Raw genomic sequence first — 24,829 nt, 5'->3', positions numbered from 1 at the left:
TTAAAAATACAATAATATTATTGAATAATATGTTAATCATACATAATGATACATGATATCATCATATGTAATAATTATTATTACAACCACCTGCAGCAGGCCCTAGGGAAATGCCTATAAAAACCGGAACCATTTTTTCCTCCAGCTTCAGATGACAAGGCTGCTACAAGATCAAGTTCATAGTTGGCTCCGTTTTAGTTGTGTAAGAAATCCATGACTTCAGCTAGAAGGATTGCAAATCTGATTCGGCTTCCACTTATACCAGTGTCACTCCATTGTCTTCAACACTGAGTGACACTGGTGTAAAGAAGACGAGAATCAGGCTCTGTGTTTGCAGCCATTGCTCAGAGGGCTTGATTTGCATCTCACACCGGTGTAAGGCGTAAGTCCACTGAAATCTATGGTCAGCTGGTTCAAACTGATGCAGCGCCACTGGCTTCATTGGAATCAGGGTGATTTACACCCGTTGAGGATTTGGTCCTGTTGAGTTACATGGGTATAAAACCGAAGTGAGGTCAGAATCTGACCCAGATTTTCTCACACTGGAAAGCCATATAGTATGCCAGACCATTAACTGACAGCATTGCTCCTATGAAATTCACCATGAGTGACTAATACGAATCAAGCGCTTCTGCCCTTACCTCTGTGGCTGACACATGCTTCTTCCCCTTGACATGAAGGAGGCGTCTGATGTTGTACATATTGGTCTCCACGTGCTTGAATCCTGAAGCGACGCCTCCCTTCTTGTAGCTGTTTCGTAACAGGGAATCGAGGGTTAAAATTAGAGCAGGTAAGAAAATGAGGGTTTTCCCAGGAAAATGTCAAGTTTTTGGCAAAAAAAATCAAAATCTGAAATAGCCAGAAGTTTGTTTTTGAAAATGCTGCCACAGTGCCTCAGGGGAGTTGTAGTTTGTGCTCCTCGTGCTCCCATTCTCCTCGATAGGCCAGGTTCTCTGGTCAGGTTACATCTCCCATGATGCACCATGATCTTCCCTCTTGCATCATAAGCCTCACGTGGCTGTGGTGCATCATGGGAGGTGGAGTCTATATGGCGAACCTGGCCCATAGAGGAGAATGGAATTGTGACCACTTGAAGTGTGTCTCCCATAGGCACTGCAGAGGCATTTCGGAATTGAAATATTTCAGTTCCCAGGTGCAGTTTTTTGATGAAAAAGCAAAATTTTCCCCAGACTCTTTTTGAAAATAGAAACCATTGAAAAAATCTAATTTTCCATCGAAAAACAGTTTTGATGGAAAAATTTTGACCACCCCTAATTAAAACAACATTCTGCAGGGACTCGGGATGCCACCCTCCTCTCCGACGAAAGCTATTTGTGCTTGTGCTGTGGGACATGTGGATCACAATGTTTGACTGCAGGTCCTACTGTGACCCAAGAACCACTGAATGCCAAGGGCATCTAGGGTACAAGGATCCCCTGGGTGCACTAGAAGAATGTCATGTAAGGTTTCCAATTAAACCCTGTGTCACACTGGTCGTCATAACCATTGTGAGGTGTACGTATGGATATTGGGTAAGGAGTTACGTATATAGACTGACAATTATGTACTTAAAGTCTGTGACAAAGGGACTGGTCACCAGAAAGGTGAAAAGCAGTTGTGTTTTTTCAGGCAAGAAATGTTTCTCTGTCTGTTTACATGTAAATTAAATATTGTACAGTTCACATCCATTTAAAGTCTGAGCAAAATTCTAATCAATAGATTACGGAAACTGCAGGAAAAAACAAACCCAGTCGGGGTTTATCCTGTTTTGAAGAAAGACAATGAACTTTTGAAACTCGATCTGGGGATGCAGATGAACCCTCCCTCCCCAGTTATTCCTTCAAACTGTGACGACAAGCCATCAGCAAACTTGATCTTATGAGAAAGCAGCACCTCAGTAAAACTGGTTGAAAATGCTGGGGAAAGGAATTAGGGGAAGGCTACCCTGTAGGAGACAGGGAATGTCTTTCGAGTTAACTTTAGGCTCTGGAAAGCGTGTTATGATTTTTTTCTAGGCAACAATTTATTTCCAATATTCTTACTTTCTACCTCCTGAATCTCTGTTCTTTTAAAAGTTTATCAATATATATAGAGAGCTGTGTGTTAAGTAAACGGTGATGCTGAGTTGAATCTTGCAAGCTGGTCAGGGATGGTGTCCCTGGCCTCTGTTTGCCAGAAGCTGGGAATGGGCAACAGGGGATGGATCACTTGATTATCTGTTCTGTTCATTCCCTCTGGGGCACCTAGCACTGGCCACTGTTGGAAGACAGGACACTGGGCTAGATGGACCTTTGGTCTAACCCAGTAGGGCCATTCTCATGTTCTTATGTGTACTATTCCTCTGGGAGCAGCAAATCTGAGACTTGTATGAGTGCTCCTTGGAACAGGGGCTGAGCACTCCAGCAGGATGCTCAGACGACTTGGAGGTTGGTGTGTGCCTACCGCTAACCTGTACTGAGAGAGAGGGGCCTGGAGGGAAGTCTTGTGTTGCCAGAAACTAGTGGATTCAGGTTACTAATACACAGCAACTGCCGGATGCTGGGACTGGACGACAGACGATGGATCACTTGATAACTGCCCTGTTCTGTTCATTCTCTTTGAAGCATCTGGCATTGGCCACTGTCAGAAGACCGGATACTGGGCTAGGTGGACCATTGGTCTGACCCAGTATGGCCGTTCTTATTTTGTTGACTGCTTCTCGTTTCTTCTTCTTAGCGTATGCGCAACGTGCCTCAGGATTCATCACCGAATTTGGTCCGCCGGTTGAACCATTAGCTTCCCTGGCTCAGGCCAGCTACTGTGGGGAGTGTGACTTGAACACTGATCCATGCTCCCCGCTTCGCTCTAAGGGCAGGTGGTAGCGAGGTGCCTCGTGACACGGGGGTACCCTTGCCCCACACCTTTGTCACAAGGCATGATGTCATTAGTTCCTTCCAACACAACTTTATGATGAAGACACAGACGCATCCCAATTCCTGAGCTGTTTTCCTGGCTTGTGGGGTGCACCAGCAAGGAGTGGGATGGGTGGCATCCTCTCGTGATCACCATGCATTTTGCACAATCGCACACCTCACATGCATGTATCAGGCCTTGCACTAAGTTTCAGCAATGTGCATGCCTGCGTTGGAAAGAAAAGATGTAGCTTTGGGGTTTTATAATAGTTCTAGCCCAGTTGGTAACACACCAGTAACATAATATTTCAACTTGGTCCACAAATTTAATAATGGTTAATAAAATGGGTGCAAAATTCTATCAGCAATGTGAGGGGGAATTCAGATTTCATAGCATTTTAGCCCGGCTTTGCACAGGTATGAATAACTACACAAGGTATGAGGCAGTCCCGGAGAGAAAGGCTGGTCCAGTGGTCTAAATACATTAGAGATTGTAAAGCATTCATATACTCTGGTAATGGAGGTCACATAAGAGCCTAAAATAGAGTGACTCCAATGGAGTTACTCCTGATTACTGCCAATGTGAGATTAGAATCATGTCCTGTACAGAGTTTGTTTTATGAAGGTCCTAACGATGTGTCCTGGTTACCTGAAATGAGACTCAGGCCTGCGTGGGGTTTAATGAAGAGGAGGTTTTGGCCCATCCAATTTTTACCCTGCATGTACAGTAAAGATTCAAAGGATTTAGTAGAGATGGGTGAAATGTTTCCCATTCCAAAATAAAAAAATTGGGGAGAAAAATTTGAGGAAGGAGTTTATGAAAATTTCCCCTGATTTTGACCAACTATGAGGCTGGTCAACAATTTTCAGATTTTAAAATTGTGATGAATTTTTTTTGAAAATTTGGGAAAAAACAGGGAAAATTTAAAAAATAATAATGTTTTTGACCAGACCTACAGCCTAGTCTGAGTGCTTGGGCCAGCTGGGCAGGCTCCATTTATTTCCACTCACATAATGCCACTTTTGAAGTAGCTTTTGAAGGCCTCGGACTCATGACCCTCCACTTCTCGATGTTGCACTGGGCTTCCCCCAAGCATGTCATCCATCTGCGTGACGTAGAAGGCTGCAGCGCCCTGTTCATCCTGAGTTGAGTCCTTCCCGATCCAGTAGTGCAGGTCCGTGATGAAGCCGTTTGAGGTCTTCTTGTTCTTGGAAAGACAAAAGCAGCATAAAGAGGAGGTCAGGGTGAGAGTCGTTGCACTGGGAGGGTTCACACAGTGGAACCATGCAGATCTGCTTAGACCTGCAATCCAGGAACCAGGCCAGCTTGAAAGCGTGATTGGCATCTTGTGAATAATACCTCTGGCAGAGGAGAACGGGTATAAACTAGAGAGCTGGCTCGCGGAGCCATTACTCAGGCAAAACTCCCATGCAGGCAGTGAACGTTCCCCTGAGCAAGGGAAACAGGATTTACCCTTAATATTCTGCATGCGAAAACCTACCTGAGGTCAAGCTGTCCTTCTAGGGCCAAGCCCTGCACCACGGAAGCTCCTGGGAATTTTGCCAGTGATTTCAATGGGAGCAGGATTTGAGCCATAAAGAACGCCGGGAGGCCCTGATTCAGGAAAGCACTTAATGGGACTTAAACACATGCCTACCTTTTTAGCTAGTGCTTACTTGTTATGTCTAAGGTACATATATGGCTGCATTACCATAGTAACAGAGCGCCTCAAAATCTTCACTCTATTTGTTCTCAACACTCCTGCTAGGTAGGGAGGTGCTATTACCCCCAGTTCATGGAGGCACAGACTAAGCGACTTGCCTACATTCACACAGGAAACCTGTGGCAGAACAATGCCTTGATCCCAGGCTTCCCATGCCCCAGACTAACACTAACCACTAGACCCATCCTTTCCCAGATCAGGGCCTGAGTGCCACAACTAGCGAGCTGCCCTTACTCTCATGTTTGGTGAGTGTTCTATTGGTCATTTAATGAATGTTCCTACATGCGGTCAGAACCTTGCACAAAAAGCTCTCACACATGTGCATTATGAGGATACAGTCTTCAATTACATGATCACACACTGTTTTTCCCACAGGATCCCCAGCTCATCGGGTACAAGGTGACAGACTGACCATTGCAAGGGCATCTGTAAATCTAGCATTTCCCCCCTAATTTTTTGAGTGATTGATTTTGCAGCCTAAATAACATTCACTGAATGCAATTTTTTGTACACAATATAGATCATAGGGCTCGATGTCTCTGCAGAAGAGAAGAGTGAAAGGGGATTTGATAGCAGCCTTCAACTACCTGAAGGGGGGTTCCAAAGAGGATGGAGCTCGGCTGTTCTCAGTGCTGGCAGATGACTGAACAAGGAGCAATGGTCTTAAGTTGCAGTGGGGGAGGTCCAACCCTAATCTTCTATGCTTCTATACACACATAATGTTTTCACCCCTCAGCCAAAAGGCCGAGAATACACACAATAAATACAAAGTGACTACAAATGGTGTGTGTGAAACCCTGCTGACTCTCAAACACAGGTCTAGCTCCATGTGCGTTTGAGGTCCATACACCTCCCATTGTGATTCCTGTTGTGTGAAGCCAAATAGCCTAAAGAGAAAAGGCAAGCCCTCTGAAGACAGGTGTTTTGTGAATGGTGCTGGGCATTTCTCATCACCTATAATGATAAACTCCATCATCCACTGTGAAGGAAAACTAATAGAGACTCATTTTATAAAATGGTTTGAGGCTAAATTCTGTTTATCTTTTTGTTCGATGGAAAGCACTCAGATAACGTTGGTGAGCACCGGTTTCAGAGCCCAAGCAGAGAAGAACTTGATTTCTTTCGATACAGCTGCTTAATGTGCAATGAAATCACTCCATGTAATGTGCAATCCTGCAAGCAGCTCAGAGCCTCATTGCTCTAGAGACAATCCATACCTAAACAGTCTACGACCTCCATACGTCGACGGGGAGCGCGTTCGGGGATCGATTTATCGCATCTAGACGAGACGTGATAAATCGATCCCCGATGGATCGATTGCTACCCGCCAATCCGGCGGGTAGTGAAGACGTACCCTTAGTCTACTGGTCGTGTGTATGTCTATACTGCAATTAAAAACCTGCGGCTGGCCTGTGCCAGCTGACTCGGGCTTGTGGGGCTCAGGCTAAGGGGCTGTTTAATTGCAGTGTAGACATTCGGGCCTATGCTGGAGTCCTGGCTCTAGGACCCTGCGAGGTAAGAGGGTCCCAAACGTCTATATCATTAAACAGCCCCTTAGCCTGAATCACCTGGCATGGGCCAGCCACGAGTGTCTAACTGCAGTGTAGACAAACTCTTCAGCACAACCCCACCTTTCCTCCCTCGCCCTGTCTAAGGGTTAAGTTCTGTCATCACCTCCTCCTGCAGAATTTCCATTCAAGTCAATGGCAGCTGGGTGCTTTCATTTCCGAGCACACACAGCTGTGCCCGAGACTCAGCCAACCTTGCTGTTTGCTTTCATAAAGCATCTGCTTGAGAAATATGACTAGCTGCAGGGCACGGTGGGCCTTCCCTTTTGTTAAAGATCCCAAGGGTGCCACCCTATGAGTCACTGAGCAGCAGGCAGGCTGTATTCAGGCAATGCCTGGCCTGGAAAGTGAAGCATGTCCCAGCATGAACAAGCTGATTCTTCTAATGCTGGAGTGACAAACACTCCTCCCCTGAATAAACCCTGGCTTAGTCCATGTGCAGCTGCATCAGCCTGATGGGTGGGAAGAAGAGACCCATTTGAGTCCACCTCCAGCCCTGTATAAACCAAAGGAATAATTCTGCTTCCCCTCCATAAGGAAGGCAGGGCAGGATTTGGGGGTAACACGGCTCTGCCTGAGCTCCCCATATACCAGCGCAATGTGGGCAGGACTTGGCAGAGAAGGGGTGGGTCTATGTCCCACTGACCATGCGGGTCTATTTCCCACTGACCATGCGAGTCTACCAGCAATTCCCCAATCTGGAGGGTGGAAGACCTGAGCTGCAGGGGCTATGGAGGAAGGGGAGAATTTACACCCCCACCCACCCGCTTTAGGAAGTGTGATAAGCCCATCGAAGATGCTTTCGGCCCTTTGCAATGGTCACTCTGGAGCACTGCTCCGAACAGCTGCCAAATGGAAAAGTGAACCCAAGCAGGCCTCTGAACCAGGGGCGCTAGAACAATGTGTCGAGAGGAGGGGGTTGAGAGAATTGAACCAAACTGTAAAGTCTGTGTATGATGGAAACCACTTCAAGCCAGGGGGTGCGGCAGCACCCCCAGCTCCCCTAGTTCCAGCGCCTATGCTCTGAACCTGGAATGACCTATGCAAATGAAGAGTTAGGGAGATATTAAAGAAGCCCCAATACAGCACGTTCTCCTGGAATATCACCCTGGGAACGCACGGCACTTCTGCTGCTGCAAGCCAGCTGCTCAGCCTCGGTTCTCAGAAGTGCCTCAGCCTTTGGGGTAGCCTGGGTCAAATCGCAAGTGAGCCTGGCTCAAGTTCTGAGTGAACTCGTGAGCTCTCCTGACCCCTCCCTTCCAGTTTTCTTACCACTACACAATACCGTGGTTACAGCACCGGACAGAATGCAGAAGACGTAGCTTCTATTCCCAGCTCTGCTACGGACTGAGTGTGTGACCCTGGGCAAGTCACTAAGGCCAACTTTTGCAAAAACCACCAGTGATTTTGGCTGCCTGAATTTCTAGGAGCCCAACTTGAGACACCTTAGAGGGGCCCGATTCTCAAAAAAAGGGCTGATCGCTCCCACCCCTGAAAACCAGGTCCATTTTAAGGTACTCAAAACTGGGCACCCTTGGCACACCCAAAATCCAGTTAGTCAGTTATCAAACTATAGGCCTTCACCTTAGCGCTCCCTGGAGGGAATAGTCTGCAGGAGCACAGAGTATGAGGATTATTTTCAAGAGGACATAACAGAGATGATCGTCTTTTTCATGCATTTCCCCCCATTGTTGCTTCTCTGGCCTTTCTTATACTGAATATGCAACTTCAGGCGTTAAAATCAGGCTGTTGCTGGGATGGCGAATAAGTTACGTTTTACCACGGTGCTGCTGGAACCAGGCAAAGTAGTGACTTGAGCTCCAGTCCAAGGGAGGTTAATGAAATAGTGCAGAGCATTTCCAAACATACTGACATCTGCTTGGCTTACTTACATATAATATGATGTAACAGTCTCCTTCGAAAAAGCCCCCATAAGCCTTTTCGGGAATGGGAACCATTTTCATTTTCTGCAAGAAATCGGAGAAAGCAACAGTAAAAAAAAAATAAAAATGCATGGACAAGATACAGCAGTGAGTTTGCTGGGGTAACAAATGGGGTATCACCCTTCTCCTCTGTATATTGCCATAAGCCTGGTTCAAAAGAGGGAAGCAGCAAAGATGCAAAATCCAGGCCCCACTGAAATCAAGGGGAATTTTGCCATTGACTTCAGTGGAGCCAGGCACTAAGCACCCAAGAGTCTTGCTCCCAGAGCCATCATGTCTTTCTGCTGTTTATGGTCTGTGCCATTGAGTTCACCTTTGCAGAAAGGCCATATTACAACTACACTGTTGGAAAGTCTGAGACTCCAGCACTTTCTAACCCCAGCCACCTACCCACACACCCCAGCAGGTCAAACATAATTCTTTGATGCTTCCAGACCAGCTGTTGTGCTCCAGACACAGGCTGGGTAAACCACGTGACAACAAAACACCTTTTAAAAATATTAGGCTCTAAGATTTTGCATAGTGCTAGCAACAGGTGCTGGGGATTCTATTCACAGCATGTCTCTAACGTGCAGAGCAAGCCAAAGGATTTCAACTCTGAACTGGAGGGCGAGAGGCCTCTATGACTCACGCCTTGGCCTCTGTTTAAGTTCTTACACAGCACCCATCGCTATACGATCAGTGAGCAACTGCTGAAGTGTCCAACTAATTTGTTAGGTCCCCTAGCTGGGAAAATCCATCCCTAAATTTTCCAAGGATTAATAAAGATGGACTGCTAACAACTCAGTTTTAGCTGAAGCCCAGAAGTACAAGCTGAATTCTCCCTCTATGATTTAATGGACCTTTAAAATAGATCTATCTGTTTTGAGCCTCTGTTGAAGTACACCGCTTCCCTTTGGGGGCAGCGTGGTCTAGTGGGACGAGTGCTAGACAGGTATTTGGGACACCTGGGTTCTATTCCCGACTGTGCCCCTGAGTTGCTGTTGCTAAGTCGTTTAGCGCAAGGACTGTCTTATTATCTGTTTGTCCAGTGCCCAGCCCAGGGAGGCATCTGGGGAATGAATAAATAACAAAGCAACCTGATGCTCAGTATAGGTCTCATCTTATCTATGATTATCAGCAGAGGTAAAGGTCTCCTACTGCTTCAAGCCTGGGCCAAATCCCAAGTGGTTCAACAGGCTTTGACTCAGGCCCTTAGTCCTTTAAATCATAGAATACCAGGGTTGGAAGGGACCTCAGGAGGTCATCTAGTCCAACCCCCTGCTCACAGCAGGACCAATCCCCAGACAGATTTTTACCCCAGTTCCCTAAATGGCCCCCTCAAGGATTGAACTCATAACCTTGGGTTTAGCAGGCCAATGCTCAAACCACTGAGCTATCCTCAAGTGACAAAGCCTCATACTTTTACTGCTGAAAGACTTGAGTTCAAACCCTGCTGTTGGCCTGAGCAGCATCAAGGCTCACCATTACCAGAGGATTCGACTGCTGCATTTGACCTCTTAGGCCAGCGACAGCCCAGAATGGAGCATTCCTGGCACCTACCCTAGCTAACACTGAAGAGACAGCGGGCTTCATAGAGGCAGAGAACTAGCGTTTGAAAGGACAGTAAGCCGCACGCCGAGAGCCCAGTCGTGTCCCCTCACTCAGATGAGCAGAGAACAGGCAGAATAGATTTCTGGGCTCCATTCGCATTTGCATGGAGTTTTCCAGTTCACTTCAAACAAGAATATGAAACCAGGCAAACTCACTGGGCTGAAATTCAGACCAATGATGTGTGGTTTATGACTCACTCGCTATTTATAGAGCACAGTCCTGGGCTAGTTTGATTTCTGTGTGCTATGGGTGTAGGCAGACGTTGATCGCGTACACTGTACATACTGCACACTATGTACACAAGGGCATATTATTGTAATTTCCCAGGCAAATGTTCTGGTTTGGTTTGTTCCATATCAGGCCTTTTATTAACACAGTGCGAGACAATCTAGAGGGGACTCAAACTCAAGTTAGAAAGAAGGCACACATTTTTACAACTGCGAGGGTGATTCGCCCTTAGACCAGGCTACCAAGGCTTCTCCATCTCTTGGAGTCTTCACAGCGAGACTGGATGTCCTTCTGGAAGAGTTTATCCAAACACAAGTTACTGAGGTCAGTGCAGGAGTCACTGGGTGAAACTCTATGGCCTGTAGACAAGTTGACGCAACATACAGGTTGCTTCTGGTCTTAAGATCTATGAATCAATGAACCACACGGGGTTCAAAACAACGATCAACGAGCAGGGGCGGCAGGTTTGTATAATTTTTGGTGGTGCCCAAAACGGGTCCAAGTCCTGCCCCCCCACACCTGCCTAAGGCTCTGGGAGGGAGTTTGGGTGCGGGAGGAGGTTTGGGGTGCGGGCTCTGGGCTGGGGCAGGGGGTTGGGGTGGAGGAGGGGGTGCAGGCTCTGGGAGGGAGTTTGGGTGCGGGAGGGGGTTTGGGGTGTGGGCTCTGGGCTGGGGCAGGGGGTTGGGGTGGAGGAGGGGGTGCAGGGTGTGGGCTCTGGGAGGGAGTTTGGGTGTAGGAGGAGTGAAGGGTCAGGCTCTGGGAGGGAGTTTGGGTGTGGGAGGGGGTTGGGGTGGAGGAGGGGGTGCAGGCTCTAGGAGGGAGTTTGGGTGAGGGAGGGTGTTTGGGGTGCGGGCTCTGGGCTGGGGCAGGGGTTGGGGTGGAGGAGGGGGTGCAGGGTGTAAGCTCTGGGAGGGAGTTTGGGTGTGGGTGCGGGCTGGGTTATGGGTGCGGGTTCTAGGAGGGAGTTTGGGTGCTGGGTGCAGGCTCTTGGCTGGGGCAGGGGGTTGGGGTGCAGGAGGGAGTGGGGGCAGGCTCTGGGAGGGAGTTTGGATGTGGGGTGCGGGCTGGGGCAGGGGTGTGGGGCTTATCTCGGGCGGCTCTTGAAAACGACCCGCACACCACTTTGGCAGCGGCTCCGGCAGAGGGGCTGGGGGGGTCTCCATGTGCCGCTGCTTGCAGGCACCACCCCCGCAGCTCCCATTGGCTGCAGTCCCCAGGCAATGGGAGCTGCGGAGTCGGTGCTCAGGGCGGGGGCAGCGCGAGGAGAAACCCGCCCTCCCCCGGGCCTGGAGGGACATGCCGGCCGCTTCTGGGAGTGGCGCAGAGCGAGGGGGGACAAGAAGCCGCCTTAGCCCCACTGTGCTGCCGGTGGTGGCGGCTGGGGGCCCCCGGGGCCCTTTTAAATCACCCGAGGGCGGCAGGCGGGGCCGGGAGACACTCGGGGGAGACGCGCGGGCATGGCAGGCGGGGCTGGGGGAGAGACCCGGCCCTGAACATTGGTGGAACCGGGCCCCTGGGCCCTGAATATTCCTGGAGCACGGGCACCCCGGTACCATATAACTCGCCGCCCCTGTCAACGAGCATCTGAAAGGTGAGAGTAACGTATTCAGGGCAGTAACAAGTGTGTCTAACGAGAAGGAATGGAATGAAGTTCAGAAAGGAAGGACTGGGGTGAATACCAGGAGAAAGGGCCTGACAATGTGAGCCACTACGCATTCCATGTGGAAATGGTAGAGACCTCATTGCTTGGGACATTTTAAAGCCAAATGAATGAATAACTAGTAACTGCACTGTAGGGAGGGGGGTGCGGTGGTTGGACTAGATGACGTCATAGGCATTTCCATCTCTGATTTCTCTGATCTAGCTCTCTTCTGCTCACAGTACGTAGCCTGGGAATTACGATCGTACTAAGGGTGGGGATGGGCGAGGCAGCGGAGGGATCAGTGCGCGCACATACTTCAGAGCGTTAGTTACACCTCCTGCTCCAAGCTGCCTCTTGAACCTCACAGCTCTGTGCCAGGGTGATGTGAGGGTCAAGGCAAGAGTCGATAGCTTCCAGCATTTGCCTGGGAACGTTTGAGTCAGTGGACAGCCCTGGCCTACTTTCAGTTTTGGTGGTGGGAGAGGGGGTTTAACAAGCAGCTTTGGTGGGCACTACAAGCTTGAGAACCCCTTCCAACATTACTTACACACACACACACACACACACACACACTCTCTCTCTCTCTCATGGCTGTGCTGAGCTGCAGCTCACAGCAGTTCAAGCCGTGCATTTTTCTGGTGGCCCAACTGGTTTCCCCTCATACCAGTGTGTCCCTGGGGAAGAGACTTGCTTTTAATGACAGCTCCCCTGGAAAGTGGCGCAATGCCACGTGCACAACAGGGAAAGGCAATGACTCTCCATCATTCCCAATGGCAACATCTTCACCAAGCAGGTCTCACTGCACAGTCCCTGCCAGTGAGAGTCACACGACAGTCTCTGCTCAGCTCCTTGGGCTCTGCTCTCTAAGCGTCGGGCTGGGCTCCTGTTTGGGGCATGCCCAGCAGCAGGCGGCCAGCTCTGGAACACCCTTCTGGGGAAAACAGGCTGAGCCAGGCACTAGCCACGGCCACCTCTTTGGTCAGGACTCTCCGCCAGCTGCAGCATCTCCCTAGCACCTGTCTTACCGTCACGGCTGGCAACAGGCCGTCGGGACCAGTGCTAAGCCACTAGTGCAGACCGGGATCAGGCATATCTACAGTCACATCAGTGCTGCTGTGAACAACAGTATCTGCTCTGGATAGTCTTGGGGTCTCTGAAGAGCTGGGCTCAGTCCCTGACTCTGCCACTGACTCACTGCGGGACCTTGGGCAAGTCACTTAAATCCTCTATTTCTCAGCTGTAATGTGGGAATAGTAACGCTTCCTTTCTCCCAATCTTGGTCTTGTCTATTTAGATTGAAAGCTGTACAAGGCGGGGACTGTCTATTACAGAGTGTACGTGCAGCACCTAGTGCAGTGGAGTCTCTGGATGCTACTGTAATAAAGTATCAACTTTAGTCCCACAACATTCCTGTTTCCTAAGTCAGTATTATCTCTATTTTACAGATGGGGAAACTGAGGCCAAGAGCCATCGCACGAGTCGCTGAACGTTACACACAGAGTGGGATAAAGCTGGGAATAGAATTTGGGTCTCCTGATTCCTAGTCTTCCTTCGTCTTTAACTACAGGACCATCTTTTCTCTCTCACCTAAGCAATCTTCACAGCATCTCTTTCTTGTAAAACACCCCCAGACCCTCCCCCCCCAAATCTGCGAAGGATGCGCTCCTTTCACCGTACCTCTATGGTCCATATCTGCAGCCCCGGCTTTCTCTCGATAGTGGGGAGGCCCGTGTCAGTCTCCGTCATTCTGCTGGTTGAACTGAAGGGGAGAAAGACGAAGTGTACAATAACTATCCAGTTTGGTAAAACTCCAAGCCAAGTGGCAGCGAGGCTCCTAGAACGTGGATTCACCCATAAGAACAAAATTCACTGCAGACTTTTGCTGGCTTTAGCCATTCGAACAACAGACCATGGCTCTGATTCCCCACGGCCTTGCACCTTGTGGTGTCATTTCAAATGAGGATAGATAAAATGCTGCCCCACACTCTGATTTGGCCCCATGTTACACACACTAAACAGGGCCAAAGGGTCAAACAAGATGCCAGGCACGACATGAGCCGGGGATCGTACCCACAAAAGCACAATGAGGAGTTTGGAGCAGAACGTTGGCCCGTTATGCTTCTTAGCATGTATTGTACGGCGGGCAGATGGGAGCTTCGGCTGTGTGCAAAACCCAGGAATCCCCCTCACACCCATTCTGCACTAACTCCACCTTCTTTTGCGTGAGTAAAACAAACAGGCGATTCCCAGGCGACAGACAGGGTAACTTTCAAAGCTATGGGACCTGATCGTCAATGGGTGTAACTCGCCACAGCTCTATAGAATCCAATGGCGCTACACCAATTTACATCTGCTGAGGATCTGGCCCAAAGCTTGGATGGTAGGTTGGTGAGGCACAGATCCAAAGGGGGGAAATAGTATAAATACCAGTGGGGGCTGTGGTTCTCTTTAGGGCAAAACATAGCTCCAAGTCTTGCATTCTTATGATTATGTCCATGTATCAAACGTCTTTCATTCCAGAGGCTCCCCAGTGTATAGACCAGGGGTCGGCAAGTGTGTGTGCCGAGTCTTCATTTATTCGCTCTAATTTAAGGTTTCATGTGCCAGTCATACATTTTAACAGTTTTAGAAGGTCTCTTTCTATAAGTCTATAATATATAACTCAACTATTGTTGTATGTAAAGTAAATAATGTTTTTAAAATGTTTAAGAAGCTTCATTTAAAATTAAATTAAAATGCAGACCCCCCGGACCGGTGGCCAGGACCAGGCAGTGAGAGTGCCACTGAAAATCAGCTCACGTGCCACCTTTGGCACGCGTGCCGCAGGTTGCCTACCCCTGGTATAGACAGATGATCCACTTAATCCACCAGTGACATGCAGCCACCTCTGGGGTCTGACCCAAGAGCTAATCAACCACTCATAACACTACAGAACAGTTTAAACAGGAAGCAAACAGGGATACAAGAGCCAGTAGACACTGCAGGGGGAAGTTACAATGCAATTTAGCCAGAGTACTGGGGCTAACCCCCCATTTATTTCAAGTAATACCTGAGCCGGTACATTGTAACAAACCCAGACACCTGGGAGCTTTATTGTCATCACCATTGTTGTTCAGAACATCCTGGCAGCAGGAGGCAGAGAATGTAGATCCTCCTGCTCTGTAAGCACAGGCTACTACCACTTGAGTTAAAGCAAACTGTGTGGTATCAGTATAAGATCTATGACACGCAGGTGACCAGTTCTCAGTCTCTCCAGTAGATGGCAGTAGAATGCACATGCACCAGCCAGTTCATTACTGTCTTTACAATCTTTGGGACAAATTCTCCCCTCTGTTAAGTTACTGTGGTTGAACAGGAGTAACGCAGGGTACAATGTGGCTCACTGACTCTCTCTTTTCATTCATATGCCAAAGCACTGTGATGGTGTCATTCTCCGACTCCCAAATTGTGTTTGCTTACAACACAGTTAACTATTATATTAGTTTTAAAAAAAAATACCTTGATTGCATTTTATTCTCTGCCTACCTTCCTGCCGAATGAAAGGCCTGCCTTGACTACAGCCAGCCAGTCCTGCCCCTTGGGTGTTTCCTGGTCTTTTGTTAAGCTGCATGTATTATATATCAGAGCACAGAATATTGTTGTTGGATCTGAATTTGGCAGAGCATCAAATGTTTTCCATCATAGGCCACAGAGCTCACAGCAGAACTCAGGTGTTTGGACAATATTCCCTTCTCTTTAGTAAAAGAGTTCGCTCAAAAGATGTCAGGCGTCAGCTGAGTTCGGATAATCAGCTTGAACTAGCATCCAAAAGCTCAGATGCTTATTAAAAACTATAATCCAAATCTCTGCTTTAAAACAGGGATTCTTAACCTTTACCACACCAAGAACCTCCCTTCCTAAATTGAGCCCCTCTATGATTCCCGGCTCCCCGCCCCTATTAAGACCAGAGCAGACACAGCCCCCTGGTCTAGAAACTGTGATGAGATAGCAATCTTACTGAGGGTCAGCTGTTTTCATGAGATTTTAAGTATATTTCTGCTTGTGGCCAGGCTTGAAATACCATGAAAACAACCTTCTGTCCTGGGGCTTGTCTTCACTAGCAATTTAACATGAGTTGTCACGAGAGTTCCCATTAACTCAACCCCTGTCCAGACACAAAAGCCAGTTGCTCGTGTCTTGGCTATGTCACAAGCAGGAAGTGTGGAAACATTTATAAAGCTCTAGACTAGTGTTTCCCAAACTTGGGACGCTGCTTGTGCAGGGAAAGCTCCTTGCGGGCCCGGCCGGTTTGTTTACCTGCTGTGTCCGAAGGTCTGGCTGATCGCGGCTCCCAATGGTCGTGGTTCACTGCTCCAGGCCAATGGGAGCTGCTGGAAGTGGTGGCCAGTACGTCCCTCGGCCTGCACCACTTCCAGCAGCTCCCATTGGCCTGGAGCAGCAAACCGTGGCCTGCGCCGCTTCCAGCAGCTCCCATTGGCCTGGAGCAGCGAACCGCGGCTAGTGGGAGCCGCGATCGGCCTGACCTGCGGACAGGGCAGGTAAACAAACCAGCCCGGCCCGCCAGGGGCTTTCCCTGCACAAGTGGCGTCCCAAGTTTGGGAAACACTGCTCTAGACATTTGGCTTAACTGTGAGGATTGAGGGAAGATGCAGGTTGGCTCTTACTGTATCCCAAACTGGTGTTGCCCAACGCTAGATGAACGGCAAACTGAGAAGAGACATGAGTAAACGCCACTAGGAAAAAGTATCCCTCATAAAGCCCTGAGCATCTTCACCTGTTCAAACGACAAAAGCCAGCCACTGAGAAGGGCTGGTCACTTCTGGGACAGATACTGCAACCCCAGGCAGTATCTTTGAGGACCATTGTATTCAATGTATTGATGTTTTCTGTGTGATTGTCTGCTGTGGCATGCGCAAAGGGGGGGCAAATAGGGGCACGGGCCCCATAATCAGTGGGGGCACAGAACTCCTCCAGGGCCGGGGCAGAGAGAGCGAGGGGGAGGGGGAGAGCCAGCCCCTCCGGCTGCCAGGGGACACAAAGTGCCCCTCCAAAAGCGGTGACATTTTGATTCCTGTGAATGGCCCTGATTGTGCAGGCAGGGGGGGAGGGGAGGGGGAGGATTAACACAGCTCCTAGCAACGAAAAACAGTAGGGGGTGATGCCCCCTGAGATTGTAAACAGCTCCTGAGCCGTTCCACCCCCTGGGTGATTTGCATGAGTTTTGCAGCCTAAGAAATGAAGAAAGGGCTTTTGGGGGCATAGAAAGGCTGAGTGTGGGGAGACTCAGGGGCTGCCTTTTCATTCAGCAAAGAGACAGGCCCTTCTGTCCAAGGAAAGGCCCCCAGCCTGGAGGAAAGGGATGCTGGCCTACCAGACTCCTGCTGCGGAGCATGGGCAATTTCTGGTCTGTGGAGTGAGCATGTCAACCCTTTTCATGCTCTATGTTTTCTCCATATGCTGTTTTACCCTGACGAAATACGCTTTGCTGAGAAAGAGCTGCAGGGTAACTGGTAACGGCCAGCACACCGTTCATAGCCCTTGGAGAGAAAGCAATGCACAGGAGACTGGCTTGCTGCGGACACCACAATGTATGGTAGGGGGCTGTGCAGCCTTAAAACCCCCCCAGCAGAGTGGAGTGGGACATGGGTCCTTGCCCAGAGACAGGTGACGGCTGGAGGCTCTGACCTGACTGGACACTCCTGGCATGGACCAGGGAGGAGGGATCCAGGCGCAGCTGTGACAGCTTCCTCACACGCATCTACAATCCGCACAGATGGGTGGTTTGTGTGAACACGTGTCCCGTAAATGCCACAGTCACAGTAGCAATGGCAGGACACAGGCGATACAGGTTGAGGAAACGGACTGTACGGAGAAGAGGGGATGGCCACCACAGCCAGCTCCAGATGGCAAGGCAGGGGCTGGGAAGTTGAGCCACGCCCCCCCTGAGCAGCACCGGGACACCCACCGGCCAATAGCAGCTGTCCTTGGTCAACCCCAGCTCTTCTAAGAGGCACGGGGATCGTGCAAGCATTGAGGGACCGGCCAGAAAAGGCAGAAGCAGAGAAGAGCAGGCCTCCTCCTGCTCCGCCCACCAAAAGCTTCAGCCACTTGGCCAAAAATCCTGTTTTAGCCTCATTGTTCCACTGCCATTTGGCACAATGAGCGGCACTCACCACCCCACCTACATACCAACCACCCCTGCAGATCGTGGAGAATAAGTAAATTCAACAGAAAATTGCAGAACACTTCTGGGGGTGAGGCCGCAGACCCTGGAAACCTTAATGCTCCCCTCGCCACCGCCATGTTGGCCAACACACGGGGGATTGCATGGGCAACCTCCAGAACTAAAAGTCTGAGCGGCTACAGCTTGAGTTAAACAGCCCAAACTCCTTAGCTGTGGGCTGTAAAAACTGGTATCCTCTGCCAATCAGCACCGAGGGGGACCTGTAACGCACACATCTCAGTAGAGTACACTCCCATCATGCAACACCAGAACCGCAGCGGTACTCCTTGCTGTGTGTGTCAAATTCAGTGCCTCCATTGTGTGGGTGTGCAATTTTACTCCAGGAAGGAGCAGATGACTAACGTGTCAGGGTCACTCCCAAGAATGGTTAATAAATAACAGTTCAATGGACCTGCCAGCAGTCACTTTTTCATTTTGGGATGCATATTACTTGGTAAAAATATAGATTCAGTCTCAAATCCTGGCACATTCTCCGGGTTCATGGAATGTTGGGGGAATGAAAAACCCAGAAAGGTATCCGAGCTTCATGTCAAACGCCCGAAGAACAGTCTGAATTGACGGCTACTTGGCTTTTCTGTATTCCAACAGCACTCTGACAATAAAAGCCCCAAACGAAATGACTCATGTGCTGTAAAAAGCCTTAGGAAACTATGACGGGGGTGTGCTTTCGGACAGGCTGTGCCAAGTTGAAAGCTAGGATTATAGGTAATATTTGAGTTGGTATTGGATATTCTAGTCTTCGGCTGTTCAACTGCTTATGCCCTGTCTATGCTGGTTGGGCCTATCCTACAAACACCTATATACGTTATGCACCTGAGCACTCCTATGGAAATCAGAACACACCTGTGCTGATGTCTAGTGAACCAGCCCCAGCCCGTGAGCACACTGGTGTCCAGAAGCACCACCCGCCCTCAAACCACCTTCTTTGCGCCTCGTCTGGCTTTTTGCATGTCCCAGAAGGAGACAAAGCAGCCTGCAGTCCAAATGGAAATGTTCAGCACAAAGGGCCAGCAACGGGTTTGTCTGCTTTGGTCAATGTCGACTCCTGACTTGAACAACCATTCTTCCCCGAGGCTATTTTTTTTTTTTTTTGCCTGAGCCCTTCAAAAAGCAGCAGATACACAAAATGGAGGATGGTTGACAGGGGTGGGAAAACAGAGGGTACCTATATAATAGACACCTTTTGGGGACCTTATATCTTCTCCCACAGGCAATGCAAATACTCATACCAAAGCACATTGAACCTCAACATACTCCCAAACCACAGTGCGATGTGAAGATTAAAGCTGGGCAAATAGACGTGTTTTTTGGGGGGGGGGGAGAGAAGGGGTGCTTTGCAGTATTTGCCAGTATAGCATTTGTTTGAATGAAAACTACGGATGATGGTATTTGCGACCCATTTTACTGGCTTCCCAAAAACACTCCTATAAGGACGTCTTTGTACATAAGAATGTTTGAGGGAAAAGGTCAAAGTTGGAAATGTTTGTACAGATTGACACTAGGCATGCTAATGCGGCCATCCTGAGAATCTGGAGGAGGTTGGGCGCCATCCTGTCAGAAAGCAGGAACCATACCACGTGACTTGGGTGACCCCCCCCATTGCACCAATAAAGGGTTGTGAATACTTGTAGCAATAGCCCTGGCCAATAGCCTGTGATGGAGCCATTCTACAGGCTCAGAGATGTTGGCAGCCACTGTTCAGTAGTTTCAAAGAATGAACCAATGATTAACAGTCTGATCTAGTCTAGTCATGAGCAGACAAAGGGGCTCCAGGTGTCAAGTAGTGAGTTTGCCCAGCCCTGGCAAGCAGTGACATTGTGTGGAGACACCATACCATTAAGCATCAGCACGTCCTGAAGCCAGCGAGGTAGAGCCCATGGTGGAGCAAAGGTGGGATGAGAGCACTAGTGACAAGGAGAGAAGCAGCTGATCCTCTCCTCCTCTCTGCACCCCAGGGAAGGAGGCAGAGAGCCCACACTCTCCTTGGTCGGGTGTTCCTCCCCATGGCCACCCATGCTCCCAGGGCATCCTAGGCCCTTTCTGCAGGAGGTGACATGGGCTCTCCTGATGTCAAAGCAGACAGAAGCAACTGGGGTGTGTTCAGAACAGGGACACATTTTTCTCTAGGCCTCCCTCTAAGGAGATTGGCCCTGAGAGCCACTGGCAAGAACACGTTTAAGAATCTGCCTTGTGCAAACTCTGTGTCAACATTTGCACTGGTGTGAGGACTCTCCAGGCCTTTTGCTGGGTGCATTGTTTTCAAATGCACAGAGAGATGAAGATTGACTTAACCTCTAATAAGGGTAGGGTAGCTGCCCCTTTGCGGGCTTCTAATGAAGAGATTATTGATTTAGTAACAGGATACAGATCAGTCCCAGGGGAGCAGCAAACACAGAGATGAATAAAGCTGCCAATTTATCATGAACACATTTTTCCTTTTCTTGATTCCTTATAATATATGGAGCTATACCTATCTCATAGAACTGGAAGGGACCCCGAAAGGTCATTGAGTCCAGCCCCCTGCCTTCACTAGCAGGACCAAGTACTGATTTTACCCCAGATCCCTAAGTGGCCCCCTCAAAGACTGAACTCACAACCCTGGGTTTAGCAGGCCAATGCTCAAACCACTGAGCTATCCCTCCCCCTACTCTGCTGTAATGAACCGGTTTCTGCCTAAGTACCCTGACTGAATCTGGAGGCAGAACCACATGGCACATTACAGGCTGGAAGAGTCACCCGAGTTATGCAGCAAGGAACACGACTGGATTCTTTTTAACTCCACTTCCTCGGAAGCCGTTCTGGTTAGAATCATTCCCAGCAGGGTCTTAGCAGAGCCGCAGTGCGCACAGCCTAGAGGAAAAGACTGCATCCCTCGACCACCTTGGTGAGATGTATTTGTATCTATGGTTACTGAGCCGAACGGCCAAAGGTTATTGTCACCCAGGGCTGAGCCATTAGGGAGTGCAGTGGATGGGAGGGAGGAAGAGAGCAGGAGCAAGTGCTTCCTGCTCACCGTGAATATACTGAGCCTCCTTCAGAAGCTCAAGCACACGGAATCTAGACAAAGCGTTTGGCATCTGGCCACAGAGCCAAGTCCCTCTAAAACAAGGCATCATGGTCACAGTCAAAATAGAGGGCCTGATTTTTCAGCCCCTGCCAATCTCATTGCCTTCCCCTGGAGCTGCGTGCGGTGGCCTCGCTGAAGATCAGGCTGTTCAAAGAGAGCAGGTGAAATATTCCCACTAGAAGCAAGGCTGGGAAAAGGATTTCGAGTTACCCGAGCATAACGTCCTACAAGGCTTCTTCAAAAGGAAATGAGCCAAGTAACAAATAGGCAACAGCCAAGCTCTTTGCAGGCTGTATAAGATTTAACTTCATTTCTTTTATGCCGCTGGGGTTCTGCATTAAAATTAAATGCCATTTTGTACCACACAGATCTCTGCTCTGGGGTTCCCCCTTCTAAACCATTCGAGGCCCGATTTTCAAAAGTGGCTTTTAATTTGGGGCTCCTCGAGGTGGGGGCCCAGTTTCGGCACCCAGCTTTTAGCTGTGGGTGTCTAGACAGCAAGCACCTAAATGGGTGGCCTGATGGTTAGAGATACCGAGCAGCCACAGCGCCGGATTGCTCGGTTCCTCTGGGTGTCGATCTAGGTAGTTATCGTACCCCCGTGAATAACTACCATCCTCAAGTCTGCTCCCTTGATTTCACACAGCGGGCTGCAAGGACTGGGCCCAGGCTGTTAGCTTTCAAATGGCAAACAGAGAGATTAATGTTTATTCCACCTCTCGAACTTAGCTCGGAATGAGTTAACCAGACATTCCAGAGGCGAGGGCAGGCAGCTCTGCAGGGCTGCCCTTTTCTCGCTGAAGAGCTGGTGCATGGCTGAGCTCACAGGTGAAACGAGCTGGGACACTTGTGTTGAAATTTCCACCCGGCTCGTGACAGGGGTCCGTCTCCGGCCGGGAGTCGCAGTATTAGTCAGGACTCAGGTGCACGGCCGTCGCTGCAGAGGGAAGCTCGCCCTTTGTCTGGTTACCATACCCTTGGATGCAGCGTGGTCACACACAGCACGAAAGTAGAAGCACGAATGGTGAAAGAGAAGCAGCCGCCGACCAACCCGATCCAACTTCCGTTCCTTCCAGTCGCTTTCATGCAGCATGGGGAGGGATCTAAGCTCTGAGGTCCCCGAAACAGAGCCAGACTTCAAGGTGATCTTCCCTTGGGAAAATATTACCAGCACCCTGCAGAGGCACAGTCAGTGCCAGCCGTGTGGTACACGTTTATCCTATGGTCTCTGACCATGATGTAGGGAACATCCAGAGAGCTGCTGGCAACGGTGTCACCCCTCACCAATGCATATATCCTATTACTAACTGGGAGCTCTCTGTAAGCCATCGGCAGCATGTGGTACATATATTGCACCCCTCCGGGCCATATCCACAGAGGAGATGAGTTTGCTACAGCGCTCAGCGCATGGATTTAATCCTTTAGCTCAAAGCACAGAGTCTCATGCCTTTAGCTCTGGGACTCCTGCATGCAACAGGTGGGGACAGTCGTTACACCTGCGTCTCTGCTCTCCTGGAGCCTGGTCCACCAGTGCAGAGCGCGCCACTCGCCTCCGTTACAGCAGCTGAGTTGTTATGGTCGTAGGTGCCGAGCTGGGGTGACAGCAGCAACACCCTTTGCTGATTCAATGGCATGGCTTGCACGAGGCGAGAAGTGGGTGCAGAAGGCCTGGCCACGGCCCCTCCCCTCCCCTGGTACTAACCAGTGAAGTTGAATGAGCACAAGGGGGGTGGAATAAATTAACCCTCACAGAGGGATGGAGTCAGTGATGCAGGGAAGGAATGGGTCCTCCCTGAGGCAGCCGCACCTAGGCGCTCCAGTCACGTTGTTCTCGTTCGGGGGGGGGGGCAATTTATACTTTGCCCCTTACCCTGGGCTCAGCCTAGTGACCCGGTCTAGCCCATAAAGGATGAGGTGTCTGAAACAGCCTGCCACCAGCGCAGCTTTACAGGCAATGACCAGTTTGGGCCCAATGACAGCAAGGGGGTATTTTGTTTCGCCCTGTACCTTGCAGGCCGAGCAGACCCAGTGTCCTGTCCAAACACACGACTCTGCCCAAAAGGCTCCTGCCTGTGCATCGGCAGGACCGCAACACTGAGCGATGCAGAAAAGGAGCCTCTGGTCCAGGAGGACAGGATTAGCCACACACACCAGTATTATTTCACCGCCCACTGGAATGCAGCCACCTCTGGGGCTGAACATGGCAGCTGTTCCCCTGAAGACCGCAGCACAATATAACGTTTTTAAAGGGACAGTTCCGTTTTTTGGGACTTTTTCTTATTTATGCGCCTATTACCCCCCACTCCCTGTCCCGTTTTCTCACAGTTGCTATCTGCTCACCCTATCTGAGTGATACGGTATCTTATTTAAATGCTCATGAAACCTTTACAACACACATTCCCTACTGGGAGGTAGCTATAGATATCTAATGTCTAACTAACATAGCTCCGTAGAATCCAGCTTCTAGGGAGGCATGTCTTGTATCGTGTCTGGTTGCTTTCGTAAGAGCTGTTTTAAACACAGAAGCGCCAGAAGCCTAGACTTCGTGCTCATGACATGCCCGAGGAGCATTTTTAGGTTGGGGGGTTTGAAGCTCTAAACAACACATTCCACAGTAAAGACCCAGGACGGATGGCGCTCAAGCATACAATTTAGCATCCCCTATATATCAAATCTCTTTGAGGTGGGCAGAGAGCAGCAGAGAAGCTTGTTATTACACAACAAAGTGCTGAGCAGGAGAACGAGAGTGAGCATGGCCTTAGGAGAAAGAAGGGCAAAAAATCCCAGGAAGGGAAGTTGTTTTGAAGGGACTTGGCCTGAATAGTCCCATACGGGCCAGGGAAGCAATCGCATTGTTGTGTGCTGGAAACAAGATGTGCCTGTGAGCCTTGAAAATCACTGGTATGTGTCTCCCATTTGCCATTAACCCCATCTCCTGGGAGGGGTTATGGGGACCCACGGGAGTAGGGGGAGATGTGTTTTTGTGTGAGTGTCAGGTATGGATTCCTCTGTGATTGAGGGTGATGGAAGGGTGTGTATGTGAGTGGCTGTACTTGAGTGGGTAGTCGGGTCGGGAAGGGGATGTGAAACCCTGGGATAAGAGACGCTCTCTAACTAGAATTGGGACCAAGCCATGAAGTTTGGATCCCAATATGGATCTGAATGTCCCTGAAAGCCGGATTCAATGTTCCAGTTTGGGCTTCATCTCTAATGACAATCCAGAGCACTAAGAAGATCAGTGCAAACACTGACGCGTGAGGTATACACTGTGCTCGTCTCTTGATGCGCTAACTCCCATAACCTGGGAGTGAGCGTAACCTTCCTGAGAGGGAGGAGTTTGCTGGGGCGAGGTGGCAGTGAGAGCCAGTAGAGAATCTATTAGGAAGCTGGCTATGATGCAACTGGGGGAACGCTCTGTGAGGAGATGAACACAGCAAGTTCTGCTGGGAAAATTAATGGATAGTGAGAAGTCAGATTTTAGAGGGCTGCAAAACGTAATGGAGCAGTAGGACCAAATCTACACGACAATTACAGGTCCCCTGCTATTGTGTTTGCAGCATAAAGAGAAAGAGCCAAGCCACTTGCAACCTTCTGGCTTCATTCCTTCCTCCACATGTAATGTTCTGTCTCATCAAACACTACCTGAAAGTAGAGTTCTCCAAGGGCTTATCTACACAGGAACACTCAGAAAAATGAATCCAAATACACTAAAGATGTGAATTTAAAGTGGATTGGTTAAACTGCATTAAACCCCCATGTGGACATTCTTATTCAGGCTAATTTGGTTTAGCTTCTAAAGTGAATTAAGCTAAAAATTTATTAATTCTGAATAAGAATGTCCACAGAGGCGTAGCGAGCGCCCTCCATACCCTCCGACCGGAGGGGGCCCCGCAAGGAAGGGGGCCCCTAAAAGTGGCAAAATAAATACC

General features: G+C 49.5%; 1 protein-coding gene across 1 annotated transcript in view; it reads right to left on the bottom strand.

The window, feature by feature from the left end:
• Window positions 1-24,829, bottom strand: part of VILL (villin like) — a 51,659-nt gene that overhangs the window by 24,620 nt on the left and 2,210 nt on the right. Inside the window, exons 2-5 of the mRNA XM_024216091.3 lie at window positions 13,267-13,348; window positions 8,076-8,150; window positions 3,903-4,099; window positions 642-750 (exon numbers count right to left, since the gene is read on the bottom strand). Of these exons, the coding sequence (XP_024071859.2) occupies window positions 642-750; window positions 3,903-4,099; window positions 8,076-8,150; window positions 13,267-13,335 (450 nt within the window). The 5' untranslated portion in view covers window positions 13,336-13,348. The remainder of the gene's footprint in view (window positions 1-641; window positions 751-3,902; window positions 4,100-8,075; window positions 8,151-13,266; window positions 13,349-24,829) is intronic.

The sequence above is a fragment of the Terrapene carolina genome, unplaced genomic scaffold (genome assembly GCF_002925995.2).
Source record: "Terrapene carolina triunguis isolate 2854851 unplaced genomic scaffold, T_m_triunguis-2.0 Scaffold111, whole genome shotgun sequence".
NCBI classification, from domain to species: domain Eukaryota; kingdom Metazoa; phylum Chordata; order Testudines; family Emydidae; genus Terrapene; species Terrapene triunguis.
Note: the sequence above shows the minus strand (reverse complement) of the source record. Positions and strands in the feature narration are given on the sequence as shown.